Here is a 19,212-nt window from a genome sequence, read left to right as displayed (position 1 = left end):
AAGAACACCCCAGGGCCCATAATTTTATCACTGCTATGCAGTGTGCTGGCATAGATTGGATGTTCCCTGATCTCAGAAGGGGCAGCAGAATTGGGGCAATTCATGGTCCCCTTCATATAACAAGCACAAGGAAAACTTGGTAGCTTTTCTCCATTCTAGAAGGGAAGACATACATGGGGAACCAGAGACCCGCATACAATAACAGAACATACAAAAAGCGTTGTGGATTGGTCGTAGATTTAGTGTCCCCCTCTGGTGGCAAGAATCAGAACTGTGGAGCTTGGCTTGGCTCTTATCCAAAAACTTCCGTTTCCCAAATTAGATACACTCACACACACACTTTTCACTTTTAGAGTGCAAGAATAACAGCCATTCACCTTCATAAGATGCCAGTTCCTATGTCTGTGGGTGAGTCTGGGTGAGTTAGTTCTTCAAGGACAGGTAATTCTGTTGCACCTCTGCAAGATCAGGTGAACCTGATGCAGAGATGCAGCAAAGCTATTCAGTTCCAAAGCTGAGGTGGCTGGAAGGAGGTGAGTCCAAAGAGAGAGGGAGAGGGGGAGAGAGAGAGCAGGAGCGTTTCATGGTCCAATGTATGTATTTCTAACTAGATACCAGGAGTTCTTCCATGGCATGCTAATGTGCCTTGGCGCAATCCTTGGGAATTAGTCCTCTAAATGAATGGATGGAAAGATTGCTGGTCATGGGCATGTTCATGGGAGCAGAAGATAGGCAGACACATGCTCTCCCCACTTCCCTTGGCAGTGAAAAATTCATGGTTATTACTTAAGTATTACATTTTAACCCTACCCTTCCTCTGAGCAGTTCAGGAGACCATACATGGCTCCCCACCCCTAGTTGGTCCTCACAACATCCCTGCGAGGTAGGTTAATATGTGAATGGCTGAAGGCCCATGGCTGAGTGAGGATTTGAACCCAGTCCTAGTCTGACATTCTAACCACTACATGGCACACATGTGAGTGCTTCTGGATTTAGTTTCCTTTGGTTGAAAGGGCACTGGAGACTTAAGGAACTTTGTCATGTTTGCTTCATTTGTAAAGTATACATACATAGAGGAAGATAAGCTCCCAAGTCTCATACAGAGAAGTAACAAAGCCTGGTGTTCTACCCTTGCCTCTCTTCACACCCTCCCTCTGTCTCCTTTTTGTCCTTCAAACTCAGCCAATGGTTTTACCCTACAGGCCCCATCCCTGTAGGGTGAAAGATGCCCATTCAGGAAACATGCATCCACAGTAACTAAAGAATATTAACATACCGTACTTTTGCCAAAAAAGCCTGGCTTCTAGCCGGATGCTATTTTAAGCAAACCCCATCCACTTTAACTAGGTCTTCACAAATATACCCATATCTCCATGCTACAGCAAGTGTTTAAGTTTATTTAAACACATTAACATTAAGATATTTCTATGGTTACTGTGGTACCTCGGGTTACATACGCTTCAGGTTACATACGCTTCAGGTTACAGACTCTGCTAACCCAGAAATAGTACCTTGGGTTAAAAACTTTGCTTCAGGATGAGAACAGAAATCGTGCAGCGGCAGCACAGCGTCAGCAGGAGGCCCCATTAGCTAACGTGGTGCTTCAGGTTAAGAACAGTTTCAGGTTAAGAACGGACCTCCAGAACGAATTAAGTACTTAACCCGAGGTACCACTGTATTACTAATTTTTTAAAAGTGAATAATATTAACTAGTACTATTTAATGATTAAGTTTGGTAGGCTTCCATGCCTACTCAAGAATTCTGTATATCCCTGAATCATTATCATCATCATATTCATACCCTGCCCATCTGGCTGGGTGGCAGGAGGTTGGACTAGATGACCCTTGGGTACCTTTCAACACTATGATTCTGTGATTCTATGTAAGTAATACCTTCAGCAGGGGTAGACAACATGGTGTCCTTCAGACATTGTGGACTACAACTCCCATTAGCCTCAACCAGCATAGCCAATCAGACTTGTAGTCCAAAGCATCTCTGGAGGGCACTGCATTTGCTATCCCTGATCTTTCAGGTAGTCAACATTTCCACATTATGGTGTCGTTTGTTTGCCCTGCAGAAAAACAGAGTAGTTGCTGAGGGATCTGACTACTTGTCGAGCTCTTTTAAATTGCCCCCAAGAGATCCAGAAAAGGTTGCTATGAGATAAACTATCTAGGCAATAACTACAGAAGGCTGCTTCTGTGTTACCTTTTCAGTGTGAATAATGGTGAGGATGCAGCGCCACCTGTTGAGCATATTGGATTTTACAAGTACCGGTATATAGTTAGCCTAAAGACGAGGGAGCCCAGATGAATCAGGAGCTTTGCAAACACACTCAGCGTGACAGGAGTAGAGAAATAGCTCATGAACCTATGACTGCAAGGTGAGACCCTACAACTACCATTAGCAGAACTGAGGCAGGTGCTGAGGGGCAGGGAGCAGTTGGGGGGGTTCATGGACAGAGCTGTATGTATGTGCCATGCAACCTACTCCTCAAGCAAGCTGGCTGTCCTCATGTGCAGCAGAGGGCGCCACTCTATTGGGGAAGGGCCTCAGCTCTGTGGTAGAGCATGCAGAAGGACTCAGGCTCAGTCCCTGGCATCTCCTGAGCTGCAGTTCCTCAAGAGTAATCTTTGCGTCTACATACTGACAGCTGGCAGACTTAGAGGCTATGATGGGTAAAACCACAGACAAAACTATTTTGGATTAACTAATCCAGAGTGAAAACTGCCCTGCTTCATTTTTCACCATGCTTACCTCTAATTAGAATTTCCTTCCTGGGAAATGTAATAAGCGGATAGAAAGAGAACCTATCCAGTTGACACTGACACAAAACCCCACACATACACTATGTAAAAGAATATCAGTGTCACCACAAGCCCCCTCCTCTCCCTCACTCTCTTCTTCCCCAACCTTCTACTGTACACAACACTAATTTATCATATCAAATGTAACTGATCTGTAGAAAAGATTTACAACCTGAAAAAACGAGAGCATGCATGTACTTTTGTAAACCAATAAAGTATTTCAATAGAAATTATAAAAAAAGAATTTCCTTCCTAGGCAGCTCTAATCAGAAATAAGCCCTGATGGGTTAGGTGTGCAAGGTGAGGCTGATGGGTTAGGTGTGCAAATCTCCTCCTACCAACTGCAGTGCTCTGTGCCACAGACCATACTGTTTCAGAGGATCTCCAAATCCTCTGGAAATGTTTTTAGGGAGTACAGTGGGGATGCATTAAGTAAGAGGGATTCACAAAGATCAGGTGCCCTGCCTTGTGCTAAATAGAAACACTTCCAAAGGGCCACCATTATATCCGACTAGGTGACCTTGGGCCAGTCACTGCCTCTCAGCCTAACCTGCTTTAAATGGTTGTTGTGGTGATAAAATGAGGAGCAGGGATAACCTGTTTGTCACCTTGAGCTCCTTGGGGAAAAGGTGGGATATAACACCACCCAAAACAGAGAGGTCATCCATGCCTAATCCAAAATTATACAGTGTGCAACAACATTGATAGCACTTGCTATAGTAACAGAAGACACATGAAAATGTTCTAGAGTAAAATTAATAACTCACTCTTAATAGCATGTTGTAACTAGATCTTTATCACACAAAGCAATTAAGAGTGAGATAAGAAAGGGAAAGCAAAGTGGGTAAGGTTACTTATCAGATATGCATTTATCTTAATCGGTTTGTCAATCAGAAAACATACATTTGTTGGTTAAGGATATGGAGTCGAAGCACATCAGTCAGAAAGCTAAATACCGGTAGGTAATTAAAAGGGGGGAAGAAAACATGGACCCTACGATAGCTTCACCTTAAGTATTAGCTGAAGATAAAGCAATGGGTAGTGGGTGAGGTCTTTAGTTCCTTAGTCAGTCATACAATCTTGTCAAACAGATTGATCAAACAGATTAATTTGTGTAGTCCACATGACAGTACCCTCAAAAAACACTGTAAATTTGGGTTTACTCAATATAGGGATTGTTACGGTAAAAATCTGGGTGCGAGGCTGCTCAGCCACCCAGCTCGTCGGACTAAGTCCGCGGGTCCCTGCGGAGGAAAATGAGCTCAGCCGGAGACAGGAGCAAGCTGCAGAAGATCCACGTTTATTGCGCAACAGGTTCAAGGCGAGATTGAACAGCGAGAAAGGGGTGACATAAACTTTTGAAACTTCCCTCCATGTCCCAGAATACAGTGCAAAATACATCCCAGTTACATCATGAATACATTAAAGAGAGGTTGGGTTACACAGATTACATCATGAATACATTAAGAAGAGGTTGGGTTACACAGGATTAACATATGGAGGAGGGAGGCGGGAATATGCAGAGCTGGAGATATGCGCAGATAAGCACATCCTGATGAGAAGACAATGGTCCATGTACTGGCATTTCCTGGAGGAAAGGCTTGGCAGAGTGATTTGACAGGATTAGGGTCTTGACACCTTGCTTGAGGGATTATGGAGGACAGGGGAGGTGTGATGGAGTCCTAGAGAAATTGAGCAAATTGGCACGTTGATTTTCTATGAATTTTATAGATTTTAGTCCCTTTTGACATTGACAATTGGAAATAAATTGATATATTGTAGCGAAGAAGAAGGTGAAGAAGACATGCCCCTCCCTTCCGTATCAGGATAATTCAATGAACGGGGGGGGGGGGAATCAAGCTTTAACCCACTCCACCGGAGGTAGCAGACAGTTTATTTCTGTGCTTTTGTGTGGGTGGATCAGTTGTTGCTTTCTGATATTCCCCTTCCATGACCAATGCTTCCTCAATGCTTTCATTTCTTTTTTGGCAGAGCTCATGTAACTATTTTTGTTGTGCTCTTGAGTGAAGGTCCCCCTCCCCCGTTTGATCGCTCAGATTTGCAAAAAATAGAAAACTGCAAGCAATTTTACAATGGCCTGACTACGTGGTTTTCCACACTTTTTGTAAGGGATTTGTTTATTTAAAATGTGTTCAAGCAGCTAGCTGCATGCATGCCCTGTTGGTACTTAACTGGCATAACAGAAGCAACATAACAGAAGGCTCGGGCAAACACAAAAGGGAACTCCTACTGGTATGAACGGGAAAGACCAAAGTTGTGCCTCATATATAAATTCAAGTACGTGCAGGTTTGGATTACTCTGGCTGAATTCTAATTGAGAAAGCAAGGATTAACAACTAAATAATGCTCAAATGTGGATAAGCCCTGATGGAAACACAGGAACTAATGCTGGTACATTTAGCATAATTGGTGCTTTGAGTAGGCAAGGAGAAAACTGGAAGTGCAGGATAATAAGCAGAACAGCGTCAGATACTGTGAAGAGTAATACAGTAGTCTGGGAGTTGATGTCTTTAGGTGTGCTGACCCCATCATTCTTTCTCCATCCATAGAGCAGTACTGTGACATAAGAGAAGCCCTACTGAATCATGCCAATGGTCCACTTCTCCAGTACTCTGTGTTCACAATGCCTATGGGAAGCTCGCAAGAAAACTTGCGTGCAACAGCACTCTCCTCACTTGTGATGCCAGCCACTGACATTCAGGGGCATACTGCCTACAAGAGTGAAAGCTGGTAGCTGGTAGCCATCAATAGCACTGGTAGTGCGGTAAGGCACTTAAATTTTGCAAGGAGGCTAACATGCTGCAGGTGTTTTAATAGTCAGGGATGATAGGAACTGAAGGATATTACGGTAATAATTTCATGGGGAAAGTGCCTAAAGCCATAAAGCCTCATGGACACTAGAGGGCTCCAAAGAGAAAGTAGCAGTTAGTTCAAGCCAAGGAAAATTGATAGGGAAGAAAATTAAGCTTTGAAAGTGGACAAATGCTTGAATATGGGAAATGAGGTGTGTTTTGGGGGAGTTTTGAAACCCTCAAGCCTCACATCCTGAGTTCCCCCAGTCTTAACCAAATCAGCGTCCCACAAGCTTCTAAGAGCAATACCTATGAAGGCTACAATAAGGTTTGTAATTTTGGAGAGTATATGGATGGATGAAGCAGATTTCCTCTTTCCCCATGCCCCCTCAAAGAGGACTATGCAGTCCTTTGGCAAACTCACTTGATTCATTCATTCATTCATTCAATCAATCAATCAATCAATCAAATTTACCTGTTAAAAATAAGCATTCCGAGACATATTGCCTCTGTCAGCCTAGATAGAATATAATGATTGTGACTAGTAACTATGCAACTTGACATAGGGGTGGCAGGAGTTAAGCTGATCTTTATCTCGTGGACCACTTTGCTCTTGTGGGTGTCTGCAAGTGGCCTCACATGTGAGGCCAAAGCAAGGGATGTGCAAGTGAGCCGCACTCCCCCTTTCACCCTTCTGACGCCTGATGCAAAGGGATAACTTTCACATCTACATATGCACACATGGAGGGAGATATATATCCACAACAAGAGCACATGGATTCTCCCTTCAGGGAAACCTCACAAAGTCTCCCTTTGCATGAGACACTGAAAGAAGAGAAAGAAGGTGCATTATTCATTCCAACAGCCTCACTCCCTCTGGTTTCCATGTGAGGTGCAAAGAGACTCAGACTTTTTGGTCCTGACAATGTGGAAGGTATTCCCTTAGCTGGAGAAACAAACACCCTTGAAAGCTAATTGTTGGTCACTAGGCCAAGGCTGGGAGACATGGCCTCTGTGCCAACACACTGTCCCCTCCTGTGTATACTGTATGTTGGCGCTGCAGGCAAGGATTCAATCATCCTTCTCTTGCATCTGAAAGTGTTGCTCCTCCGCTTCATGCTGGTTGCCACCCAGAGGTACAGCTTGGTTGCCTTCCCATTCCCCATGCTCCCTTTTCTTCGAGCTGCCCTTCATAACATACACATCAGTGGCTTCTAGGGCTGAGCACACCAGGGGAAGCACAGAAATAGCTTATCTCTAGGGCTCTGCAGTGCATTTTGCAGATGCTTCTCTCGCTCTGTCTCTGATACACATGCACGCACACACGCACACACACACTACAAGTCCAAGCAGGAACAAAGAGGAGGAAAAAAGCCCCAGGGCAGGCTTTTGTGAACCCTCTGGCCTCACACGGCTTGATCCTCCATACCCACAGGCCTTCCTCACTGGTCCACCCCTCACTGCCTGTCTTTCTTGTGCAAATTGCAAGCCATCGGGGTGACACCAACACTTCTGTGTTCTGTAGCACAGCACACAGCACTCAGCTAAAGCTTCAGAAATGCTAAGCAGCAGCAGTAGTGGAGTGCTTATCCAAACCATATCCACTGGCAGAACTCTTCAAATGTCAACTATGAGCTTCATCCTGGTTTCCTTCTCCCCCATCTGCCATAGAAGAGCATAAAAGATGGAAGTAAAATCTCCAAAGCAGGGAAGTTGTAAGCAAGCTAAGCACAGAAACTAGGCTAGTGACCAGAAGTGAGTCACCAGTAGCACATGCTGTAAAATCCAGAGAGGATGAGGTGCAACAGTCCTGAAGTGGCAGAATGGACTGTTTCTCTTCAGACTGCAGGAGAGAGAATGAATGAATATCTGTCTGTCTGCCTGCCTGCAATCCCACTATAGAATGGGCTGGGCTCATTCTATGTGCTCTACCACTGACTAAAACAAGGATGGGGAACCTGTGGCTCCTTCGGGTGTTGGTGGGTTCCAGGGGTTGTACCAAGCGTAGCAGCACTCTGCAAACATTCCATCAGCAAAAGGTTTTCTGTTTGCAATGGAAAGTTCTCACCTCCTTCCCCCACCATCCAAATATGCTCTGGGGGTTTCCCCAGCCCTTTGCAGCAGATTTGGGTTGGGTGTGGGGCATTCACAGGGAGAAGACAGGGAGGCAAAGTCCCTTTGCACAAGTGGAAATTTTTGCACTGACAGAACACATTAGTTGACTACCACCCTGTTATAGGAATTTTAAGGTCTTATATATATAAAATAAATGTTCATAACTGTACAAGGCAAACACATACATAAATATATAAACCACATGTCTGGAAACAGTACAGGAAAACAGTCCTAAAGCCATTTTGACTCAGTCACCTCAAATACTTCTCTGAAAGGAGGAAGGAAATGGAAAAGCCTCCCCACTGTCTCTTTGTTCACAAATCCTGTCTTAAGGGTGTGTCTGTGTTTGAATAGGGTGAGCCTGTGACCTGGATTCAGGAATTAAGTAGTCATCATCACAAAATATTGGTCAAATGGTAATGCAATCAGTGGTCCATTATTAGGTATCCTGCAGACAGGAGAAAAACAACACTCAGATTTCTGCTGTAGACCGCCCCTTCTGTGATGTATGTATGATGTATTGGGGGTGGTCTTGAGCTACAGGGGAGGCAATTTCAAATGTCTATATAAGAGTTTGCACACCAATGTTCTGGGTCTCCTCCTCCTTCCTGCGTGTGTGGGGAGCACCATGTTGCAACAGCTTTAATAAAGATCAGGCTTACTAGCTGCTTTGCTTCTCAATATTCTCTGGTTGGCCTCTGTTATTTTCTCCTACCGATAAAAAACCTACATGAAGACTCTATACGGGCTCTTTTGTAACCCATAAGGGAAAAGGAGTAGTTTCTTCTTCTTCTTCTTCTTCTTCTTCTTCTTCTTCTTCTTCTTCTTCTTCTTCTTCTTCTTCTTCTTCTTCTTCTTCTTCTTCTTCCAGCCCTATCTCTCATCAGCCCTAGCTAGCATGGCCAGTAGTCATGGAAAATGGGAGTTGTAGTCCAACAGCATCTGGAGGTCGAGTGGTTCTCCATCCCTGGACTAAAGGGCAAGGTTGCTCCAGTATCAGGCTACAGTGCTGCAACCAAGAAGTAACTACCATTGAGGTCAATGGAATTTGGGGCTAAGAAAACATGGGAAGGGTTAGAGGGTTGAGTGTATATGTTAGAAGAACAATGAATGCTGCGTAGATGCATTGCTCTTATCAATTTAATATAAGACTTATTTGTTTTCTGAAATAAGGCATAGGAAAACCTATGTGCTGGGCAACCTGACAATATCCGCCCTCCCTTCCCCACAGGTGGGTGGGGTTTGCGGCACCGAGCGAGGCTCACCTGGGCGGGTGGCACCCACCTGCTTGAGCTGGCCTTTGACCCGCCCTCGGCCAGGGAGGACAATGGACGGCCGGCCGGGGGCGGGCCTAAGGCCAAAAGAAAAGAGGCTGACTCCTGGGCTCAAGCCTCTTTTGCCTTTCTTCCTTCCAGGATCACCCACCCACCCTCCTCAATTAACATTGCTTGCCTTTTAAATTTCAGCTTAGGTCAGCGATCTTCAATTTAATGATTCCTTCTTTACAGGCTAATATTTTGCATTCCAGGTCAGCGGGCGCTGCTGCGGTCGCAAGATGGTTGCTGTATTCAGAACCAGGAAGGAATTTTCCCTGCACTGGCAGGTTTCGCCTTCCCCATAGCAATTTCGTCACAACTTTGGCGGTTTTAGGCCTTGGCAAGGTAGCCTTTAGTCTAACATCAAGTTGGGGGGGGGATGCATTCATGCTCCCTCCCCATGCGGCGGCGCTTGCAGAGCCCGTTAAAGGGCAAAACCGGGAGTCCCTGGCCCTAGAGCGGTGGCATGTAGGTCAAACTCCCCGGACGAGGTCGGTGGAAGGGCATGCTGTGTAAGTTTACGCTTTGCAGTCCCCTCTCACTGGGCCTCAACTGCCTGCATATCCTCAGCCAGGCGGGCTGAGAGGGTTACCTGCCAAGGCCTGTGCCAAGTTTCCCACTTCTGAAGTTCAATAAAGTTGTGGCCAATTTGAACCCATACTCCGGTCTCTTGTCTTATCATTTGGGAAAAGGGGTAGGCACCACAGACAGGGTTTAGCGCGTGTGCCCGCAAAACCACAAAAACAGAGGCAACATTACTTTATTGCACCCAAGGCACAAGACACAGGCATTTGCATTCCCTTTGAAATGGTTAGTTAAGACTAGGGAAGGACAAGGATCTGATAACAGTTTCAGACAGAGCTCATATGCAAACAGCATTTTATTGATGTCATTCACTTCCAGCCCAGACAACTCCCTCCTCCCCAGTCTTCCCAATTCCAATGTAGGGAATGCCACTTTTTTCTTGCCAGGGTCTCAAGAGGTGCAATTTTTCATGTCACAAAGTAGCAGCAGCATGACTGTCTGAGAAAAAAAGCAGCACCTGTTGAATGCAGCTTTTAAAGGCACAAGAGGCCCTGCCAAGAAATGATAGGGCAATTTTATCCCTGATAAAGTGAAGTGTAAATCAAGAAAGCAAACACCATAATAAATCTAGTAAGTCTTTAGGGAGCTGCAAGGAACTTTTGTGTGTCTGCTGTGTGCCATTGGCTGACATAAACTCAGTTAGAACAAAAAATCCCAAACATTAGGTTTGATGAAGCCCACTCAAAAAACATGAATAGTCTTTAACTTGTGTGGTTTAGAAACCTAACTGGTGAGTGTTTCCTTGATTCAAATTGTTGTGTGTGATCTTGTATTTGGAATGCAATTAGAAGTCTTTTCTCATTTACTTAGCAGTAAATCCTGCTGATTTCAATGGAGCTTCAAAGTAAGTAGAAACAGAATTACAGTGTGATGGAAAACACCTGTGAAAGCATGAAAAACACTAGAATAGGAGAAATTGTTTCTGGATTAATTGGTGATGGAGAGAGTTGTCAGGATGCTTATACATGAATTATTCTGGTGCTTCTGCAGAAGGGAGAAAAGAACTCCCAGTCCCAGGAGTGGCAGTGAGCTAGATAAGTTTCCTGAAGCAAGAACCTCTAGCCATAGGCCTTGTTAAAAGAGCAGATCTAGATGTCAGGGTGAAGGTCTGCCTGCCTTCTCCCTAATTTGTAGGACTCTCATGTGTTTGTGTAGTAAACTACCATGTGAATAAAATTTGAAATAGTACAGTTCAGACAAAGGCTTACCACCACTGCTCTTTGTGAGAAGTGGGATGAAGGTGGGGTGACGGAATGGCTCTACAATGTGAAGTGTTGTCTGAGGCACTTGACTGTGAATTGAGTAATATCTGTAGTAAATGCACACTTTTCCTTTTCTTGTGTCAGGGGGCCTTCTCTGGGTCATCCAGTGAGGCCACAACCCCTCCTCATCCAAGGCTCTCCTACAAATTCCTTTCCTCTTTTTGTTGCTAACTTTATCATAAGATCTGAGCTGTTCCATCTTGTTTTTCTCAGCCAACAAAACATGCTAACATATTCTTTTAACCAGTTTAAACCGGTTCAAGACATTTAGTATTCGCCTAAAGTGCTTTACTTCAGTACTGTCTCTGGTTTATGAAGAATGAGTTAGAATATTTGTATACTCTCCTGCCCCCCAGTAATTCACTTATTCTGATGTTGATCCCAAGGATACATGGTGTAAAGTAGGTACAATTATATTATTTATTATCAAGCTGGTGTAGGAGTGTGCTCTTTTTTAAACTCTCACAGCACTTTTAATCAGATGGGTTTCATTTATCTGGTTAAGAGTTTTGAGAAGCTCAAAGTTGCATGTGCACTCACACCAACCTATGTAGGTCCAATGAAGAGTAAAATAACATATCCTTTGCATTTCATTTGTCTCATGATAGGTCCTTTTGTACAGTAGTGCATAGGTGCCATGATCTTGGGAGTCTCCCTGAATCTGAAGCTGATAAGACAGACCACCGTGAAACATCTCAGCCTGTGAAATGGGAATGATTACCATCTACTTCCTTCTTACCATGTTCTCCAGCAAAAGAGGTAAAGAAACTGCTGTACTCATGTATACAGCATAGATGGATAGAGTGATAATTCTGTTACTTGGATTGATGAATCCCAGACTTGTATGTTTTTTCTCAGAAATTGGTTGTTGAGCAAATATTAACAAATATCCTTGGGGTATGCAGTGGAACAGACATCAAAGGTACAATATGAGTGTGAACACTATAGACCTTAGCCTCAGTTAAAGCCACTGAGAAGGTAAAGCATAGGATAAACACACAAGGCAGGCCAAAACATGTTGTCAGGTCATCAGCAAACACCCTTTTGCTGTTGTGCAAAGGCCTGGCGCTGTGCAAGTATCTACCACAGTCATTACAGCTGCTTCGCTGCAGGGTGAGCAAGACACATCCGAGTGTGTTCCTGCCACAGCCATTGCTGGGCAATCTTGACTGGAGATCAACATGGGACTTTGAGCTTGTTGGCCTTGCCGGACCTCTCAGCAGCTTTTGTTACTCTTGACCCCTAAATCTTTGTGCAATCCTTTGGTAGATTGGAAAGTTCAGGGATTGATTTCCACTGCAGTTCTACTCCTTCCTATCTGGGTATATTTGGATGTAGCCCTACAGGCTTTACTGTCTGGCCCCCAGGACTTTTCACAAGCCACGCCCATCCCCCAGGCTACACAGATCAACAGCCCTGCTCTATGACCTTCTCAAGCATTTTTGCCTGGCTGAAATGCATCTTTGAACTGTGATAGCACCTCTGGCTTATCTGGTGTGTGTGTGGTGGTGGTGGGTATTATTATTATTATAATTATTATTATTATTAGTAGTAGTAGTAATAATAGTAGTAGTATACTGTCCTATATCTGTAGGTCTCAGGGCGGTTACAACATAAAACCACAATTTTATATGTGTGTACAGTGGTACCTTGGTTCTCAAATGCCTTGGTACTCAAACAACTTGGAACCCAAACACTGCAAATCTGGAAGTAAGTGTTCCGGTTTGCAAACATTTTTCAGAAGCCAGACATGCTCCATTTTGAGTGTTACACTTCCAGTTTGAGTGCCACACTTCCATTTTGAGTGTTATGCCTCCGATTTGAGTGCCACACTTCTGTTTTGAGTGTTACACTGAGGTCTGTCTGTTTTTGCTATTTATTTTGTGTGTTTGTTTCTGCAGCTTTTTTGTGTGACTGTGTGGAACCCAGTTCAGCTACTGATTGATTGATTGTGTGACTGCAGTACATTATTTATTGCTTTCATTTTATGGATCAGTGGTCTTGTTACATAGTAAAATTCATGTTAAATTGCTGTTTTAGGGGTTGTTTTTAAAAGTCTGGAATGGATTAATCCATTTTGCATTACTCTCTATGGGAAAGCACACCTTGGTGTTGGAACGCTTTGGTTTTGGAACGGACTTCCGGAACGGATTAAGTTTGAGAACCAAGGTACCACTGTATGTGGAAACTTCTGCCTTTTACACCTGTTGCTCCTCCCACTTTTGTTCTGTCCATGCCCACCACTGAAATGCTGACCTTTGAAGGTTGCCCATTAGCTAATGTGACCCTTGGACAGAAAAAGGGTATCTCACCCCTGATTTAAAGAGTGGCTTCTGCTTAACCCCCTTGGATTTTTATTATAAAGAGTCCTGCAAGGGTCTATATGATTGACATGAATAGATAGTCCAACATTTGGGAAGTGCCATCAGTGACATACAGCTTTTCTTTCTCAGACAATTCAGGTGCAACATTGGTTCTTCTGAATTCCTGTTGAGAGGCAGACTTGGGGTTCATTGAAATTGAACCCGCACACCATTGCTGTGGTTGGGCAGCTTTGGCGACCTTGGGGAGGTCAGACTATCGCCTCTGGGCACGATAGCATTCCTCTTGTGTTAGATTTCACAGTTTTGCTGTCTTCCTGAACCCAGCCCTGCTCTTTGAGGCTGCCAATATTCATGCATTGTCTACTGTATAGTGTTCTATGTGGGCCTCACCTTGGAGACAGTTTGGAAGCTTCAGTAAGTGCAGACTGCAGGTGCCAGTCAGATCATGATAGGGATGGAATCAATCATGATAGGGGCTGGGTGGAAAGTTTGTATGATACCCATTTTGGCTAATCCGTACTGACTTCTGGTCTCAGTGTAAGGTACCAGGCCTTGTATTCTTTAGGACAGGTGTGGAGAACCCTGGCCATTGGGTATGCTTACTGGGGCTGATAGGAGCTGTATTTAAGCAACACATGGAGGGCCAAAGATTCCCCACACCTGCTTTAGGAAATGTCTTCTAAGCCAGGGTAGTCAACCATTTTCTCATGAAGACCTTATTATTACTTATTTATTAAAATTAAATTACTATGTTGCCCTTCATCTGAAGGTCGCAGGGTGGTTCACAACATAAAAATACAAAATGAGAACACAAAATACATAATAAAACCAAAAACAAACATTTTCATCTGGCACCTAAAGATATGTAATGAAGGCATCAGGCAAGCCTCCCTGGAGAGAGCATTCCACAAGTGGGGAGCCACTGCAGGAAAGGCCTGTTACTGGACCTCTCATGGGTAATCTCCAGGGGCCGCATGCTGACTGTGGGCCCAGCTGAAGCCAATCATGGGTGTGTGGGTGACATCTCACCTTCTTCTCTTTTTGCCTCCCACTCTGTCTTCCTTGCTGCCCAGCTGGCTGGTGGCCAAGGGACAACTTGCTGTTGCCAGAGGCCTGAACTGATCACTTGCATAAAGCTTTTGAAATCGGGGACACATGAGGGCCCTCTGGCTGCAAGTTGCCAACCTCAGACCTAAGAGATACAAAGCATCAGCTCGAAGCCGTTAGTGAAGGAGTGAGGAAAAGAGACAGACTAATAGTTCTTCTCCTAATAGGGAGACACCAGGATTTATATCCGCCTGTAAAACACACTCCTGACAGTAAACCTACTTGCTGATCAAACCTGCATAGGAACAAGTAGGTGCTCAGGTACTCTGCACATGCTCAGCTGACTCAGATTAAGCTCTGGCAGGGAGGAACTGTGGGGGAAACAAGCTCTCTCTTTTGTTGTTGTTTGGACGCCCCCCTCTCCTCCCCAGTATTATTTCTCTTGAATTTTGGGATCCGGGAAGTGCAGCTGTTCCTACCATCATCACAAGGATCTCTCTCTCTCTCTCTCTCTCTCTCTCTCTCTCTCTCTCTCTCTCTCTCATCCTCAGCGGGAAAGGAAGGCACCTGGGGGTCGATGCCTCGAGGCGATTGGCTGAGGGGCGGGGGAGCCGCGGCACGGGATTGGCTGCTCGGGGAGAGGCCGGACGGGGCGCGGCGGGGCTAGTGCGGCAGCCAGTGCGGAGAGGGGAGCTGCTGAGCGCCGGTTGACCCGAGTCCTCGTCCGTCCTGGCGCGCTTCACTGCGGCTCCTCGAGGTTTCTCCGCAAGCTCCGACTCAGGGCGCCGGCGCAGCTGCTGCGTCCCGCCCCAGCCCATGGCCGGTGCGCCGGGCGCGCCTGGGCAGCAGCTGTAAGCGCTCGGGCGGCGCAGCAGAGGCGCCAAGCAGCCGCTCGCTCGCTCGCTCGCAGCAGCAGCAGCAGCCAAGATGGGGACGGTGCTGTCGCTGTCGCCCAGCGCGCCGGGGAAGGGCGGCGGCGGCGGCGTGCTGGCCGAGAAGGCGGCTCCGGGCCGGGCGCACGGCAAGGGCGAGAGCCGCCTGAAGCGGCCGGGCGTGCTGATCTCGGCGCTCACCTGGAAGCGCCTGGTGGCCGCCTCGGCCAAAAAGAAGAAGAACGCCAAGAAGGTGACGCCCAAGCCGGGCTCCGCGGGCGCGCCCGACCCCTTGGTGCAGCAGCGCAACCGCGAAAACGCGCGCAAGTCCCAGCCCGACGGCGCCAAGCAGGGGCCCTTGGCCGTACCGGTGCCCACCGTGCCCGCCTCCGCCCAGGAGGGCGGCAAGCAGCCACCGCCGCCACCACCCCCGCCGCTGCCCGGCAACCGCGCCGCCGCCTCCTCCGCCGCCCCCGGCTCCCCGCGGCGGGTGATCGTGCAGGCTTCGACGGGCGAGCTGCTCCGCTGCCTGGGGGACTTCGTGTGCCGCCGCTGCTACCGCCTCAAGGAGCTGAGTCCCGGCGAGGTCATCGGCTGGTTCCGCAGCGTGGACCGCTCGCTGCTGCTGCAGGGCTGGCAGGACCAGGGCTTCATCACGCCGGCCAACCTGGTCTTCGTGTACCTGCTGTGCCGCGAGGCGCTGCAGGGCGATCAGGTGGGCAGCCAGGCCGAGCTGCAGGCCTCCTTTCTCACCTGCCTCTACCTGGCCTACTCCTACATGGGCAACGAGATCTCCTACCCGCTCAAGCCCTTTCTGGTGGAGGGCGACAAGGAGCGCTTTTGGGACCGCTGCCTCGCGATCATCCAGGGCCTGAGCGCCAAGATGCTGCAGATCAACGCCGACCCGCACTTCTTCACGCAGGTCTTCCAGGACCTCAAGAACGAGAGCGAGGGTGCGCCGACAAAGGACTCCGGCTCCAACAAACACTGGACTATAAGCCTGGACCGCTAGGAGAGCCCCGACCACCCCCCACCCGACCCCCGCCATCTCCTCCCTCCACCTTTCCGGACGCACTGCTCCTCGTTCTCTCTCTCTTCTCCCCTCCCAAGCTCTTCTCAGCCAGGATTTCACAGGGGCAGGAAAACTCTGGGGAGTTTTGGGATTGGGGAGTTGCTAGGGACATATCCTTTCCCCACCCCATCGTACAGGGTGGAGTGCTGCTCTCCATGAGCCAGTCAGGCTTTTTGGGGGTGGGTGGGTGGGTGAGGACTTGCTGGAGTCCAGTCTTTCCACCCTCCATCTTGTGGGCCACACCCAAAATTACATCAGCCCCTTCCCACAACTGCAGCACCTGAATATTGGGGGATGGGGATGGTGTCTGACCCATGATGTACTGTTGCCTTCTGGCTAGGAGCAGAACTTGCCCCTTCTCTATTACCTTGTCCCAGCTGGGTGCACTTCAGGCCCTGTGGGTGCATCCTGGGAGGGAGGGGCTGTTCTTCCCCTCCTCCTCCTTCCAAATGGGGAGAATTCCTAGACTAATGGGTCAACCTTAGGCATTACGTATTGACAAAGTTCTGCCTTTTGCAGGAAAAAGCAGCTGCTGTGACCTCACCTGTGGAAGCCCCACCAGTGTATCCATGGTTTTGGATCTCTTTGCTGCTACTGTGAATCACAGTACAGCCCAGAGCATTCCGTCTTGTATTTTACTTTTACTTTTCCAGTGAAGCAATTCCTGCATGTTTTTTCCCTTTCCTGCTGTTTGATGGCTCTGCCATAGTGGTTGTTCTACAAAGTAGATGATGGTTATATACTACTGCTGTCCACCTCTGCAAAGTCAAATGCCTTTCATCATTTCTTTCCCTCCTTCATCGCAGTGGTGGGGATGGGGATGGGGGAGAGTGAGGTGTGTGTATCTGCTTCCAACACTGAAAGGAAGTGCTGGGGAAGCTGTGCTGCTATCCTTCAATGGCCCTTATTTGACCTATTCTCTCCCTGCCTCCTCCTTTCCCCCACCCAGTCCCCTCCCATCTGAAGCAGAGGCTAGGAGCTGTCCAGGGTGCTAGCCTCTTAGACCGACATACATTTGCACATTCTCGAAGCTGAAAACAAGCTGTCTCATGGTGTTTGAATGTAACAGAACAATGTTTGACTTACAGGATGTCTGTGCCAATGTTGCTCAAATGTACAATAACATATTGTTTTATATTGTATATTTAAAAGAGATAAAAATAATGAGTCAAAGCGGAGCTTTGGAATCCTTTGATCATTCAGAACCGCAGATGTATGGGAAGAGGAATGCAGAATGCATTGGGACTGGCAAAGAAGGGAGGAGGGAAGAAAAGGATGGCAATTTGTGTTGGGGGGGGTTTACGGTCAGCATCAATGGTGCATTAGCCCTTGGCTGATGATTTCCTAAATGGCTGTGTTGGCAGGAGATCCCAGACTTGCTAATGGGAATTGATATCGAACTGCAGTTCATCTTATTCCGGAGCCCTTTTAGATGAGGACACACACTGTTTTCTTGAGATCTGGCTGGGCAAATATTAGTCAAGAACTAATTTTAAAATGAAACACGCATAGTCTCCAATTAAAATGTCTGCAAATGTACAGAAAGACCAAGAAGGAAATTGCTTGCCATTAGTCTTGTTTGCTTAAGTATGCAGAATTTAAAAATAAATAATCTATGGCTGATATCTTCTAAACAGACAAGATCAGAGAAGGAATTGATTGGATGCCTAACATTTTTTTTTTTTTTGAGAGAGAGAGCTCTTAAAAGCAATCCTGAATGTCCCCTGCTGACCAAACAAGACAGCCTGGCTGTCATGTATCAAAGTGCAGCTAACAAAAAAAGCTGCATATATTAAGAGCACATTGTTGGCTTATTGTGTGCTTCTTCCAGACAGGAAGTCTGTTTGCAGACTGACAGTCCTAATGCTCAGTCCTCTGAAGAATGCTGATGGGCCACAACCTATGCTGTGCTTTGCATTCCCTTAATTACATTAGGATAGGAGACATGTATGGTTTTGGATGCAGTCTTGTTCCTTCCATCTCCTCACCACCACTATTTAGTATTTTTTAAAACCATTTTCTTCCCTGCTTGCATTTATACAGCCGTGATGATGCTGTTTGTAGCTTCTCCATCTTAATACAGATTTTATTTTTAATTTCATAATGGATTTTTTAAATTGAGCTGTCCAAGGTACTGAATTCTGTGGGCTATTTCTGTTGCCTCAATCTGCCCCTCACCCACCCTGGATTTTTTTTGGGTTATTTAAAGAACTGGGTTGTGGGTGTTTAGAAGAACTAACAATGCCACTTCAGTTATTAAGACACCCTTGCAGTTGTCCGAAACATGTTGATAAACAGAAACTTGAAGAGGGAATTTTTTTGTTAGAAGGTAGTTTGGACATGTGACTAAATAAAACTGGAGATTCTTATTGCAATGATCAAGTCAGTGGCAGCTTTAAGTATTAACTGCCATACAACTCCCTTGTGTAATTTGGCCTGTGCCTTAACCTTACTAGTGAAATGGGCTAGGAATTGAGATAATGATTTTGAATTTGAAATAGAACAGATTAAATGGATTTTTATTCCAGAATTGCAACAAGCAACTAGATAAGCTGAGCCAATCAATTTTCTATGATATTGGACTGTGTGTGTGAGGAATTCACAATGGAGGGCTACAGTATTACCACCTTCTCTGACAGGAGAGCTATGAGTAGTCCATGTTAAAGCTTCATTCCTTTATTTTGTTGTGTCAACTAGACCCTCATAACTATGGAATATGAATTCAGATTTAGAAGGTGGTTTTCTACTGAGTGATACAATATCTGACACCTGAGTTTTGCTTTTCTGGCACAGAACAATTCAAACATTTATTGGATATATTATGGCAGTCATGTGCCAAAAGCATTTTTTGACTGTCTGCAGCAGCTGTGGGGAACTTGTTGCCCACCATGTGTTGCTGAACCACAACTCCCATCAACCCTGGCCATTGGCATTATTGAATTCACATTGTGAAATGGTGGCGGCTTTTTTGGTTACTTTTTATTTATTTATCTTACTT

At 46.2% G+C, this 19,212-nt stretch overlaps 1 protein-coding gene across 4 annotated transcripts in view; it reads left to right on the top strand.

The window, feature by feature from the left end:
* CDK5R2 (cyclin dependent kinase 5 regulatory subunit 2) overlaps positions 1-17,392 on the top strand; it is a 42,902-nt gene extending 25,510 nt beyond the window's left edge. For 2 of the 4 annotated variants that reach the window (XM_083624780.1, XM_083624779.1), the window contains exons 2-4: positions 2,218-2,384; positions 11,508-11,658; positions 14,822-17,392. In XM_083624780.1, coding sequence (XP_083480906.1) covers positions 15,198-16,154 — 957 coding nt within the window. In that variant the 5' untranslated portion in view covers positions 2,218-2,384; positions 11,508-11,658; positions 14,822-15,197 and the 3' untranslated portion in view covers positions 16,155-17,392. The remainder of the gene's footprint in view (positions 1-2,217; positions 2,385-11,507; positions 11,659-14,821) is intronic. The other 2 variants (XM_083624777.1, XM_083624778.1) reach the window with 2 other exon arrangements.
* The last annotated feature ends 1,820 nt before the right edge of the window (positions 17,393-19,212 follow it).

The sequence above is a fragment of the Podarcis filfolensis genome, assembly GCF_964270895.1.
Source record: "Podarcis filfolensis genome assembly, chromosome: 1".
NCBI classification, from domain to species: domain Eukaryota; kingdom Metazoa; phylum Chordata; class Lepidosauria; order Squamata; family Lacertidae; genus Podarcis; species Podarcis filfolensis.
Note: the sequence above shows the minus strand (reverse complement) of the source record. Positions and strands in the feature narration are given on the sequence as shown.